Genomic DNA, 14,388 nt, shown 5'->3' on the forward strand with positions numbered 1-14,388 from the left:
CACCTTTTTGTGTAGTTGTAATAGATGCATTAAAATTTGAAACACACGAAAATTTGATCCCATTGATTTGTAGGCCTGAGGTGAGAGAATACATGGTAGGGGAATAGAAACCTTGTTCAACTCATGCCTTTAAGGAATCAAAGAGTGGGAAAGGCAGGGGCCAGGGTCTTAATGTCATTTTCATGTATACAACCTATATGACCCAAGATCAGACTACTAGTATGTACCATGTGAAGTCTAGTGTAACCAAATAACATGTAGCACATAGGGATTAAAATAATTTAAATAACAACTGAAATTTACCACCAGAGTTCATTCCTACTGTACAAGGGAATCTGGCATTGATTTTTAACACTTCAAATTAAGATGAAAAAAAAAAAAAAAAAAAAAAGGCCTGACATTTCCTTGGTTGCACAAGGCTGTTGCAAATGCTGATGAGGATAAGGTACCAGGACAGAGATACCAAAGACATATGGACTTACACCTTTTTGTTTGTTTGTTTGTTTGTTTCTGAAAGACTCTGGCAGACATAAGGCTACAGTCAGCTATTAACTATGAGGGATGAGGTGAATAGCGTTGGATAACAACTCTGACACTGTGGATCATAGCAAAAAAATAATACTCCAGTAGGAATGTAAAGTAGAAGATTCTAGAGAATAGAAGGAAAGATTCACAGTTCGATGTGACAAATGAGAGCAACTTCCAAAATAGAGATAATGATGGAAACTATACTTGAGACAGTTTTAAAAAATTAGAAAATGTAATCACAAAAATAAATTCTTCTATGTCTTCTTTATCCCTTCACTTGCTTTTTAAGCTTTTTTTAGTGACAGTCTCATGTACCCCAGGGCAACCTGTACCTTTCTATGTAGCAGAGGATGATTTGGCGGACTTGCCTCCATCTTCAGTGCTGCAGAACTACAACAACGTGTCACCACATCCTGAGTTTGAGGTGTGAGAGATGAAATCCAGTGCTTTATGTATGCTAGGATAGCATCTGCAAATTGAGCTAAACGTTCTGTCTCAGAACTAATAATTTGATTAATTAAAATTTTTATTATAATTTATTCACATTAAATGTTGATTGTTAACTCCTCAATCTTATCTTCCCATTCATAGCTCTCCTCTCTCTTCTGCCCTCTTCCCCTCCCCTAGACCTATGACAGGGGAGCACTCTTTCAGGTATATGTCCAGGCATGGAATAGCTGGGTCTTGAGGTAGCACTATTTGGTGTTCTGTAAGCCTCTTGGATGTTTAAGGGCGTCTTACTTTATGTTGGGGAAATTTTCTTGAAAGTATCTTCTGTTCTTTGGAACCTGGGATCTTCCTTTTGGTCTATTCCTATCATTCTGAGTTTTTGCCTTTTCATGGTGTTCTTGATTTCTTGGATGCTTTGTGTGACACCTTTTACTTTTTTAATATTTTCTTAGAGATATCTATTGATTTCTTCAACTGTATCTTCAGCTTCTCTCCTCCATCTTTTGTGTTGTGTTGGTTATACACACATTTATGATTTATGATCCTTTCCATTTCTAGAGTTTCTTGGTTATTGTTTTTATAATTGATTCTAATTCCATTTTCTTTTTAAAATATATTTTATTAATTTATTCATATTACATCTAAATTGTTATCCTATCCCTTGTATCCTCCCATTCCTCCCTCCTTCCTATTTTCCCCTTACTCCCCTCCCTTATGACTGTGACTGACGGGGGCCTCCTACCCCTGTATATGCTCATAGGGTATCAAGTCTCTTCTTGGTAGCCTGCTATCCTTCCTCTGAGTGCCACCAGGCTTCCCCATCCAGAGGACGTGGTCAAATATGGGGCACCAGATTTCATGTGAAAGTCAGACCCCACTCTCCACTCAACTGTGGAGAATGTCCTGTCCATTTGCTAGATCTGGGTAGGGGTTCGAAGATGGGCAGATCTGGGCCCAGGGGTTCTGCTCAAACAATGGCACCAGCCAAGGACAATACGTGCAGTAAACTTCAAACCCCTACCCAGATCTAATTCCATTTTCATGTCTTGAAAAGTTTAATCATTTCCTTTGCCTGCTTGATTGTGGTTTCCTGTTTGTCCTCAATGGTCTTCATTTGTTTGCTTGTATTTTCCTTTAATTCTTTGAAGGATTTACTCATTTCCTAATTATAGTTCTCAAATAACTACACAAGCATAGCTGTAAGGTCGTTTTCCTGAGATTCAGCTGCATTAGAATATTCATTGTTTTTGGGAGTTCTGGTGGAGCCATTCTGTCCTGGTTTTGTTGATTGTGTTCTTACTCATTTCTTCAGCTATCTGCTGTAGGAGTGAAGGTTTTCTAAGCTGGTCATTAAGGAGTGAGTCCCTTTGGAAGGCAGTTGCTCAGTTTACAGGTCTAGAAGATACTGTCCTCCTATAACTTAGATTCTTCTGAGCTCTGCCACCTAGGATCTGGGATTCATCAGCGTTTCACTGACTACCTGGTCTCCTCAGGGGGATCAGCACCAGAGTAGAATAGGAGCTTTGAGGCCGGAACACTGGACCTGTGATCCAGATTCTGTTCTTGATGGTTCCCTCTTTCTGGAGTTCAGGACGCTCCCAGACCAGAGGACAGCTACAAACTCCCACTTTGTTCCCTTCTGTTGGAGAAGCACCAAATTTGGTGTTTTGGTCCAGCAGTTCATTCACTAATTGACTTCACTCTATCACATCCTCTGCTCCCCAAGGGGTGCTTGTGCTCATCTGACGCACACAAGTATGTGAAGAGTGCAGGTTGCTAGCTGTTCCTGATTCCCAAATCAGGTTCGAACTTCTGGCTATAGGAGCAGTGGGTCTGTGGGTTGGCTCTGACTTTCCCCAACTCCTAGGTTTTCCCTTCAGTTGGTTTACCAGACTTTGATCCTACCTACACATGGTACATATTAGGTGCTGCCATCTTGGAATAGAAGTACCAATATATGTATACACGCATGCCCAAAACAGGAGGCTGGGCTCTCTTGGGACTTGGTATTGTTTGGCTGTCCTTCACTCCACTTCAAGACGCTCCTAGAGAGAACTGCTGCTCCAGGTCTAGCAGCAACTTTGGTGGACTTGCTGCTCTGCTAAAATCCTGCTGACTACTCCAGAAAATTGTTCCTAGGAGCTGATACTCATGTTTCTTTCTTGTTTTCCTTAATCTCCTTTCCCTTTTATTTAGGCTAGTCAGGTTGTAAGGGAGGTATGGTCATTTAATAAGTTCATAATAAAGTATAATTGTTAAGGAAATTGAGCCTACAGAAGCATCTATTGGGCTTTCCTCAGATGCATCAATCTCTCTAACGTGCATCATTCTTTCTGTAGGAGATCCCAAAGCAAGGCCAGAGTGTCTACAGATTTCCCAGTGAATTTTGGTTCTACATTTTTTTTCCCACATCAAAATCTTGCCATCATCAGATTATTTATGTACAAGTAGCAAGGATGAGTGAGGGTAGCTATCTGCAAGTCTTGAAGTGCCATCATCCAGCATCTTACCATTTCCGTACATCAATGCAAAGAAAGACATATTGGTACCTTTTCTTATCACAAGAACCGGTGTGGAAGAATTTCTTTAGAACCACTGGAACAAAAGGCACTGACCCATGTCAGAAGGAGGCTGATGCTGAACATGGGACAGGCAAAGAGAAGAAGAATCAGAGTGTGTGAAATCACTGTGGATGTAAGTCAGTGTTCTGAACATGGTTACTGTTTTTAAAAGAGAGAGTAAAGCTACTTTGATCATAGTTGAGCAAATGTCCTTGTTGGACGGTGGAGCATCTTTTGGGTGTATGGCCAGGAGTGGTACAGTTGGGTCTTGAGTTAAAGATATTCCATGCTTTCTGAGAAAGCACCAGGTTGATTTCCAAAGTGGTCATATAAGTTTGCACTCCCTTTCTCCACATCTTTGCCTGAATGTACTGTCACTCGAGTTATTATCTTAGACATTTTGATGGGTGAAAGATTGAATCTCAGTGCCCTTTTGATTTGCATTTACCTGGCAGCTTTATTCATAATAGCTAGAATCTGGAAGAAATGTAGGTGTTCCCCAACTGAAGAATGGTACATTTACACAGTGGAGTACTACTTAGCTATGAAAAACAAGGAAATCAAGACATTCTCAGGAAAATGGATGGAACTAGAAAAGATCATCCAGTGGTGGGTAAGCCAGATGCAAAAGACACCTATAATATATGCTCACTCATATGTGGATATTACCATATAATAGAAGACTGACATACTACAATCCATGGACCTAAAGAAGCTAAATAATAAGGAGGACCCTTCGGGAGGACGGTTGATTCACACTCAGAAGTGCAAACAGAGTAGATACCAGAAGCAATTGATGGACCCTGAGTTTTAGTGTCTCAACAATTTTACTAACCAGTATAGTACCACTAACCATTTCTGAAAGTCAGAGTCCTCTCAAAGCGGATTCCATAACAAATAGTAAGAAAAATTGTCTTGAAATTTGTCAGGTCATCACAAACATTACTTGATGAAGCAAAATGCATCTCCCATTGTTTATTTCTTTGTATTTGACATTCTGGCGAGTTACTGTCAACTGTTTTCCCAGTTATAAAACCATTTTAGATCATTTCACAAAGAGAATTCCATATACCAGTATTGATAAAGGCAATAATACATTCCAAATATTATATAGATAAGAAGAACTTCAACGTGTAGAACAGTTGTTGATATTCCATTTGTAAAAGACACACACACACACACACACACACACACACACACACACACACAAGAAAAATGTGGCCTAACCGCTTAAATGTTATCAGTAAGTCTGTTCCCTTCTTTGAAATGCAACAGGGGTCTGGTTTTTGTTAATTCATTAAAGAGAAGGATTGAGAGCTTTACAGCATTTTTTTTTTTTTTTATATACTGAGTTTCACCTGTAAAAATCCCATGAAAAGGAAGGTTATAATTTGTTTTTCATTAGTAGAGAAAGTCTATTTATGAGCTAATACAAAGAAAAATAGATATAGAGAAAGAAGAAATGAGAGAGATGATAGATAAAAAATATATGATAGATACTAAGTTAGATAAATAGATGATAAATAGATGATATTTGGGTTAAGTTTTCAGAAGAATAAAGCTGTTATCTGTACGTGGAACTCATGGATCATAGTTTGAGAACATAATTCCAACCAGCAGCATCTAATTTTTCTGAACACAGATGCTGACTGAGCTGTGAGTACGCTGAAAGGTTGGCACAAAAGTATCAGAAACCTCTTCTTTATTTATATTTTGGCCACCCCATCTGACATTCTTACACATAGGAACGATGGCCTTGCTTAGGATATATATTTCCAAAGAGAGAACAAGTGAAAACCTAGTGTCCTTGCAAGTTTTATTTGTTTGTTTGTTTATTTATTTGATTTATTTTTATTTTTGTTTAATTTTAATATATAACAATTTAAGAAACAGAGCTCAGAGGACATGAATTTGAGAGGAAGTCTGTGTGTAGGTATTTGTAATGGTTTGAATGAAAGAAATGATAAATGATTCAATTATACTTTTTTAGCGTTATAAACTTTTAAAAAATTTTTTATTAATTTATTCTTGTTACATCTCAATGATTATCCCATGCCTTGTATCCTCCCATTCTTCCCTCCCTCCCATTTTCCCCTTATTCCCCTCCCCTGTGACTGTTCCTGAGGGGGATTTCCTCCCCCTGTATATGCTCATAGGGTATCAAGTCTCTTCTTGGTAACCTGCTGTCCTTCCTCTGAGTGCCACCAGGTCTCTCCCCATCCAGGGGACATGGTCCAATATGAGGCACCAGAGTTTGTGTGAAAGTCATACCCCACTCTCCACTCAACTGTGGAGAATGTTCTGACCTTTGGCTAGATCTGGGTAGGGGTTTAAAGTTTACCACCTGTATTGTCCCTGGCTGGTGCCTTAGTTTGAGTGGGACCCCTCGGCCCAAATCTGCCTATCATAATGTACTTGTAGGTTTCTAGGACCCTCTGGATCCTTCTACTTTGCCATTCTCCCATGCTTCTCTCATCTAGAGTCCCAATAGGATGTCCTCCCCTCTGTCCCAGTTTCCTGGTAAGTGAAGGCTTTCGTGGGACATGCCCCTTGGGCTAGTATGCAGATATAAGTGCGTATATACCGTTTGATTCTTTCTGCTTCTGGGTTAACTCATTCATTATGATCATTTCTAGCTCAATCCATTTGTCCACAAATTTCGGGAATTCCTTGTTTTTAATAGCTGAGTAGTATTCCATAGTGTATATGTACCACAGTTTCTTTATCCACTCTTCTACTGATGGACACTTAGGCTGTTTCCATGTTCCGGCTATTATGAATAAGGCTGCTATGAACATGGTTGAGCAAATTTTCTTGTTGTGTGCTGGAGCATCTTCTGGGTATATTCCAAGGAGTGGAATAGCTGGGTCCTGCGGAAGCCCTATTCCCAGTTTTCTGAGATAGCAAAAAATATGGAATACTTCACGAATTTGCGTGTCATCCTTGCGCAGGGGCCATGCTAATCTTCTCTGTATCGTTCCAATTTTAGTATATTTGCTGCCAAAGCGAGCAAATAAACTTTTTTAAAAGTGTACTTATTTTATGTATGTGAATGCTCTATCTGCATGTACAGATACAAGCCAGAAGAGGGCAAGATGTCTTATTACAGATGTATCTCAGCCACTCTGTGGTTGTTGAGAATTGGACTCAGGACCTCTGGAAGAGCAGCCAGTGCCCTTAACCACTAAGCCATCTCTCCGGCCCTTCAATTATATTTTGATTTCAAAAATTAAAGAGATTTAAGTACAACGTCTAAAAAAAAAAACCAGTTACATTCTGTAACACAAATTATGTTTCTTTTCAGAATCATAAAATATTCAATAGAATGTTGCAAAAATAAAAAAGTGTGATTTTTTTCCCGTATGTATTTTTATGCTCAACTTCAGCAAATGCAACCATTTTCCTACATTTGTAGTGCAATCACAAATATTGCCAAGATGTGAGACTCCTGGTTTATCTTTAAGAAAGCCCAAATTCGTTATTTTTAGCATTTTATCCTACATTTTAAGTTTATTTTGATATGTTTGATTAACTTTCAAAGTAGAAATATTCTTAAGGAATTTTAATATGTAGTGTTTTGATTTACCCAGCCCCTCCCCTCACCATATTTTCCAGCCCTCATCCCAGCTTATGCTGTGCAATGTCCATCATTCCTTCTTTCACTCTTCCTTAGCCCTTCTGACAGGTATAAGATGGAATCTCAGAGTGAAAGAATAAAGTTATCATCATTCATTGATGTGAAATGATTTCTGGTGAGAATACGATTTTCTCAGTGGGTGAGTTATCCACAGCCCTCCGTTCTCTTGCATATAAATGTGTTCTGTTGCAGCATTGTGTAAAACAGACTAAGCCCATGCGCCTTAAATATCAGTTTAATGGGTTATATCGTCTGATCACAGGGTTACTCTCTGCTCCTTCCAACTTGACACATTAACCTTCAAATAAGAAGTAAATAACCCTGTATTTATCCCCCATAACAAAATAGAATTTACTATTTTTTAAATTTTATTTTATTAATTTATTCTTATTACATCTCAGTGGTTATCCCATCCCTTGTATCCTCCCATTCCTCCCTCCCTCCCATTTTCCCCTTATTCCCCTCCCCTATGACTGTGACTGAGGAGGACTTCCTCCCCCTGTGTATGCTCATAGGGTATCAAGTCTCTTCTTGGTAGCCTGCTATCCTTCCTCTGAGTGCCACCAGGCCTCCCCATCCAGGGGACATGGTCAAATGTGAGGCACCGAGTAAATGCGAAAGCCATACTCCACTCTCCACTCAACTGTGGAGAATGTCCTGTCCATTGGCTAGATCTGGGTAGGGGTTTAAAGTTTACAGCCTGTACTGTCCTTGGCTGGAGCCATAGTTTGAGCGGGACCCCTGGGCCCAAATCTTCCTATCATAATGTTCTTCTTGTAGGTTTCTAATTTACTATTATCACTCAATTATTACAAAAGTTCACCCACAGTGGTATTCTTATTAAATACTACATATATAGCATGCCATTCAATTTTAATTAGGGGATGCCTGCTTTGCTCTCTTGGACTCAACTTAGGTGAGAGTCAAACATTGAAATAAATCACTTCTTGCTATGTCAATCAATGCAAACTGTATAAAAAGAGGAGTAAAGAGGAAAGAGCAGCTCATGCTCAGCAGCCTTAAGAGGACTAATGTCTCAGGACCAGGGATGGAGACCAAGATACAAAGGAAACATCTTCTACTGTTAGACCTAGTCAAATGCTTAACTCTGGGCCACAACGGAATAATTCCTCCCATCATCAGAAAACACTTTCCAATCAGATAGGTCAGAAGAGGTATCAGAAAGTGAAGAGGCGCAGCATTCACTTTGTGTCTGTAGGTATCAGGAGCAATTCATGCAGGAATGGACTTGAAGCAAGCAAGTGACCTTCCTGGAGGTGGCCCACTGCTACAATATCTGGAATAAGTGTGCCCTGGTAGGCAAAGTCCCTAGGGACTTCGTCTCTAGACCGCTTCTTGCTGCTGATTGCCTTTCTATGGTTGTATTTGCTGTGTTGTGTGTGTGTGCAGCAAATACAAGAAATTTATATACAATATATATATATATATATTTCCATTGCATATGCTCTGATATAACTGCTTTTCACTGCCAGGCAGATTTTTACAGAATCATTATGAGGATGATTTTATAACTGATTCCCAAATTCACTCAAATAACTTTTTCATCTTTTTCTACAGAATAACTAAGTGTGCTAGGTATTCTGTGATTTTTTTTCACTTTTCACTGACACGTAAACTTCACTAGAATAGAGACAGACTTGAAACAGACTTATGGCTCAGGTATGCTTTCAGTATAGCTCTGGAGATGAAGTCATGAGTCTCTGTATACACAGATACTAGACAATGAAGTAATCAGAACTATTGTTCTGAACTCACTATAAATTGAGAGATAGCTGAAAAAATGTGTAGCCAGGTGAGTCTTAATGGAAAAAAAAAATCCATATATTGTCAGCACTTTGACCCTGTTGACCTTTAGTCCTTGTCAACCTTTGTCATGCTGAACTCATTATGAGCTTATGGGATGGATATATAGATAAGAAATATTTATTTTTTAATGAAAACAATTGTAACCTATTATATTGTTTGTGCAATATTTATTTAGACAAGCATCGAAACTTTGGCCAAAAAGAGAAACTCACTTAAACGTCCAGTGAGAATAGCTTCTCTACAATGAATCACAATTTTACTCTGTGGTCTATTTTGTTTCAATCGACGATACGGCTCAACAAAACCGAAAGAAATCTACTTAGCTCCTGAACTTTATATAGTTATTCCAAAGGAAATACACATAACTCAAGATTCAAAGCTAATGTCTCCTACAAGCTGTGGGAAATGAGCAATACTTGTCTGAAGTTGTGGGTTACATAGTCAGAATGATTGCTTCTCAACCATCTATTAATGGACAAAATTCATCATTTAATTTCGAGAAACAGAAATATAGTACCCCACCGTACAAATGTTCCCCATTATCGTTATCCAGTCATCACCTGGTGGTCATTTGTTTGGGGTTGGTCTAGAACTGTATATGAAAACACTAAATTCTGAGCCTCAATATCTGGGTGCTGCGTAGATGAGTGCATTTTCACATACACTTGCCTTTGTTGTGAAATATTTGAGCTCCAATATTCTCTGATTGTTGAAAAGAAAGAAAGGGTGGAGCCTGGGGCTGGGCATAGTAGAGGTAGGTGGAGCTTCAGTGCCCAGGCTGGGGTTCTCAGCAGGGAGCATGAGGTAGGGAAATAGAGAGCCTGGTGTAGGAAAAAGATGGAGAAACAGGACATGGCTTGATGGCAGAGATCCAGCATGGAAAAGACTTATTGAAAAGTAACATTGGGTGTGTAGCTGAAAAAGCTAAATAGCTTAGAGGGCTGATATTTGCCCAGCTCTCGTGCTTCAAAGATTAAAAAAAGTAGGGCTGGAGAGAAGGCTCAGAGGTTAAGAGCACTGTCTTGCTTTTCCAGAAGTCCTGAGTTCAAATCCCAGCAACCACATGATGGCTTATAACCATCTATAATGAAATCTGGTGCCCTTTTCTGGTGAGCAGGTATATATGCAGACAAACACTGTATACATGATAAATAAATCTTTAAAAATAAATAAATAAATAAATAAATAAATAAATAAATAAACCATAGTCTCTCTGTGTCAATTATTTGGGGAGCTAACTGGGTAAAGAAAAACTATTGCCTTATTAATTTCTTGATACAGACATTTAAGAGTTTTCTCTTTCACCAGGTGTGGTGGCACATGCCTTTAATCCCAGCACTCGGGAGGCAGAGGCAGGCGGATCTCTGTGAGTTCAAGGCCAGCCTGGTCTACAAAGCGAGTCCAGGACAGCCAAGGCTACACAGAGAAACCCTGTCTTGAACAAACAAACAAACAAACAAAAAGTTTTCTCTTTCATGGTTATTGCAAATAAAGCAGTAATGAACATCGGTGTTTCTCTAAATTAGTAACTGATTGCTCAATCCATACCATGTTACATATCTTTGCCTATATGTACAGAATTGGTTCTTTACATATAAAATTCTATACAAAATGGCACAGTCTATTACACTTTTAATAAGGCTCCATGGTTGTCTCAGAAGAGGAGTCATAATTTACCTCAAAATAAGTGGGCATTGGAATAACCCAAAAACTCACAGGTAAAACTTCAATTGTTTGATTTGTCAGAATAAATGTCTCACCACACATGGGAAAGTACAAGACTCCAGATTGCAAGGCCTTTTTGGAAAGACTTGATGTCAGAATGATTTTGCAGGAGTGAACACATATGCTGTACTACACACCCCGGAAAGACACCTCACAAATCCCTTGATTTCCCTTGGAGTGCATTTGACGGCACCATCAATTTAGAACTTAGATTCTCCCAAAGGAAACATGGAAAAACTTCTTCTAACTTGTGCACAGCTACTCATTAATACCTAGCAAACTCTTGGGCATCGTTATTAGTTATCAGAAAGTGAAAATAATGATTTGCTCTGGGTATCAGTGGTTTTTTTTTTTCTTTCATTAGAGTATTACAGCATTCTCACAAAGACACAATACGACCACAGATGGCAGAGTAATGGACTCTCTGAGGGATGCCAGGCCCAGACAGTGTCCCTTTATGAGCTTTGACATCTGGCCTCATTGGGCAGGTAGGCATATTTTTTGGATCTGTATTAGGAAATAGATTCCCAGGGAAGGTCTTCAAGGGGAGAGGAAGTCAAGCATGTGTTTCTGCAGTAACGGTTCAGGAGCTGGACCATTTCCCTGTGAGCAACTCCATCCCTGCTGTGTCTGGGCAGAAGAGATTTCTGCGACGGCACATTTCTGCTTAAAGTTATCTTCTCTCTTCTATAATACATAGGGTGTTTCCGAAGCCAACATTAATTTTTATGGTGCTTTCAGCTTTGTCTCCACAGTTTACCTAATTACGTAAGTGATTTCATTCATCTAAAGAAAGGTCTGTTTCATGGCTCGGCCTTCTTATGAAAATGTCCTTTAATATAACAACTGTATGTGAGATGACAGGTTTTATCTGTGAACGGAGATGGTGGTTCTTGTGAAAAACAAAATAAAACAAGTAAGTTGCAGACCAAACCTGAGCTTTCAGATAGTCTACATGTGCCAATACTATAATGGTGGTGGTGTTAGTGTTTGGGATTTTGCGTGATGAAAGCTGGAAAACAATCATGTAGATAGGCCTCCGGCATCTGACTCCTTAGAAAAACACATAACATACAGATATTTATCAAATAATGATATGCTTATGTCCCTAAGATTTTTCCCACATGTATGACATATATAAAAATCTAACTTCATCTGTGTCAATAGAACACTAGAAACTAATTCAAAAATAGTTTGGATAATATTGCTATAATTAGTAGTGTAAAAAAAATGTCAAAACCAGATGGCTCATTTTGGGGTGACATACTTCATTCACATTGTTTTCTAAAGTATAAACCTTAAATTTGTATTATATTTTTTAAAGTATACTTATTTTATATTATGCATGTTAAGCATATGACAGTTTTGCCTGTAAGTATGCCTGGAAATACTGGCAACAAATTTGAATGAAGGGTATTGTCCAGAAAATCTCCCCAATAAAAAAATTTGTATTAAGTAACATAATTTATAACACGAGGAAAGACACTGAATTGTAATGAAGCAAAAAATGCACTCATATCTAAAAATGTTCATGTATGAATATGCTGAACCCATGGTGTGTTAAAATGTGTGTCATGTTGTTTTCCAACAAAGTTAGGGTTATCAACACACACACACACAGTTCCATAAGGAGGCAAGAGAAAGTAAAATAATCGTAAATCTGCTATTCTGAATGAATGTCCATTCAGTGTTTTTGCAAACAAATCTCCTGTTCTGTGATAAAGCTGTGCTTCCCTTCTTGGGAAAAGGAAAATACTCCAAATCGCTTGAAATCCCAGACAACTAGGAAGACTTGAGTAAAACGCTGCTCAACCTGATCATTAACCCATTGTTGTCCAAGGAAGCCTTCTACATGCTGTCTCCTAATCGTGCCCTGAAAACCACAGAGGAGATTGCTCTTCAGATCTTCTTGCTTTGCCAGTTTGGAGTTGGGACTGTGGCCAACGTTCTTCTGTTTGTCTGTAACTTCTCTCCAATCTTGACTGACTCTCAACTGAGGTCTGTACGGATCCTTTTAATGAACTTAGCTGTGGCCAACTTCTTGATTCTCCTCCTCTTGGCAGCTCTAAACAACATGACTGTTTTTGTTCTAAGGAAGCCCCCAAGCAACCTTACATGTAAACTTGGCTACTTCTTTTACCTGGTGGCTAGAGGCACAAACCTGTGCTCCACCTGTGTCTTGAGCACTTACCAGTTTGTCACACTTGTTCCTGGTAACTGCTGTAGAGTGATGCACAGACAAAGATTCCCTAAGATGGTGAGCTTTTCCAGTTGCAGTTGTTGGCTGTTCAATGTCCTAAATAGTGTCTACATTCCTATGAAGGTCACTGGTCCACGGAATATAGGCAATGACACTGACTCTAAAAGCAAGTGGGTCTGCTCCACCTTTGGATTCAGTACAGAAATGAGCTTCTTGCGTTTTGTTTATGACACCATGTTCATCAGCATCATGGTCTGGACCAGTGTCTCCATGGTGATTCTTCTGAACAGACACCATCAGAGACTACAGCACATTCACACCCTAAACCAGAACCGCAGAAGCTACGCGGAGACCAGAGCAGCCCACACCATTCTGATGCTAGTAACCGCATTTTTGAGCTTTTATCTTCTAGACTGTATTTGTACTTTCTTTCACATTTCTTTTGTGGACTCTCGTCTCTGGCTGAGGGATGTCAAATCAGTTTTGGCTGCAAGTTTCCCTACCATTTCGCCCTTACTGTTGATCTTCAGATATCCTAAGTATCCTTGTCCTGTGCTCTTCAGCTGCTGAGAAACACGGTCCGAACGATTAAGCAGATGGCCACCCATTTTTCTAACAATCATCATTATTTTAGTCTATAAGAATATGTTGGGCATCATCCTTCACAAACCAGGTATGGCGGCTTATTCCTGCAATCTCAGTGCTTTTGAGGTTGCAGCAGGTAGATGGCCAGAAATCTATAGCACATCATGCTATGGCAAGACATATATACAAATGAGCCTGTGATTCAGAGAACCCTGTCTCATATCTCACCCTCCCGAGAAAAGAAACAGGAAATATGGATAAAAGATTGTTATCACAAAAATTCAAATAATCTTAGGAAGTATTTTTTTTTTTTTATTCTTGATGGGTCAGAGGATCAAATGTATGACTTTTAATAATCTTTTTTTCTCCAACTAGTGTGTCTCAGAACAAAACCATTCTAATTATTTGCAGGACATACAGAGACTTTGCTTAAAATATATGAGACTAATAACCCATATGTAATTGTGAATTCACTGGCCGAAATCCTAGTCGTGTGCTTGTCTAAGAGCAGCATAAGATGTCTGAAGAATAAATTCTACGTTATCCTATGTTTTTGTCTTCTTTTAACATGTGTCCCTCCCGAACGTTAGCTTGCTAGCTAGGAATAATATCATGCAATGTCAACTTGCTTCTCCGATATCCAGGTTCACTGACTTTGATGAAGAAAGTCTTGAAGTATGTTAGTTAGGATATCTGTGAAAGCATAAAAGCTTAATTTCTTGGGGTTATCACATGGTTTTTTTTTTTTTTTTACTTTTCATCATTGAAAATAAAAACTAAGCTCCTAGTTTTCTGAGAACTGTTTTTTCTTTCCATGGTTATTCTGCCTTTCTCCTGACGGTTTTTTTCCATTTTCATATTGTCTTATTTTGGCA

The 14,388-nt window shown here is 38.9% G+C and overlaps 1 protein-coding gene and 1 non-coding gene across 2 annotated transcripts; one reads left to right on the forward strand and one right to left on the reverse strand.

The window, feature by feature from the left end:
- Positions 1-6,445: 6,445 nt before the first annotated feature.
- Positions 6,446-6,552, reverse strand: LOC127204056 (U6 spliceosomal RNA). The gene has a single exon (XR_007832412.1). It is a non-coding gene; the product is annotated as a U6 spliceosomal RNA (small nuclear RNA).
- A 5,995-nt stretch (positions 6,553-12,547) lies between these two features.
- LOC127203105 (vomeronasal type-1 receptor 4-like) lies at positions 12,548-13,498 on the forward strand. Its single transcript, XM_051161906.1, has one exon. The coding sequence runs from the start codon at positions 12,581-12,583 to the stop codon at positions 13,496-13,498; it is 918 nt and encodes a 305-aa protein (XP_051017863.1). The 5' UTR covers positions 12,548-12,580.
- Positions 13,499-14,388: the final 890 nt, after the last annotated feature.

Source organism: Acomys russatus, chromosome 19 (genome assembly GCF_903995435.1).
Source record: "Acomys russatus chromosome 19, mAcoRus1.1, whole genome shotgun sequence".
NCBI classification, from domain to species: domain Eukaryota; kingdom Metazoa; phylum Chordata; class Mammalia; order Rodentia; family Muridae; genus Acomys; species Acomys russatus.

What these genes read in the sequence shown, in the direction of transcription:
- LOC127203105 (XM_051161906.1), top strand. Translation starts at nt 12,581, where the DNA reads ATGCTGTCTCCTAATCGTGCCCTGAAAACCACAGAGGAGATTGCTCTT.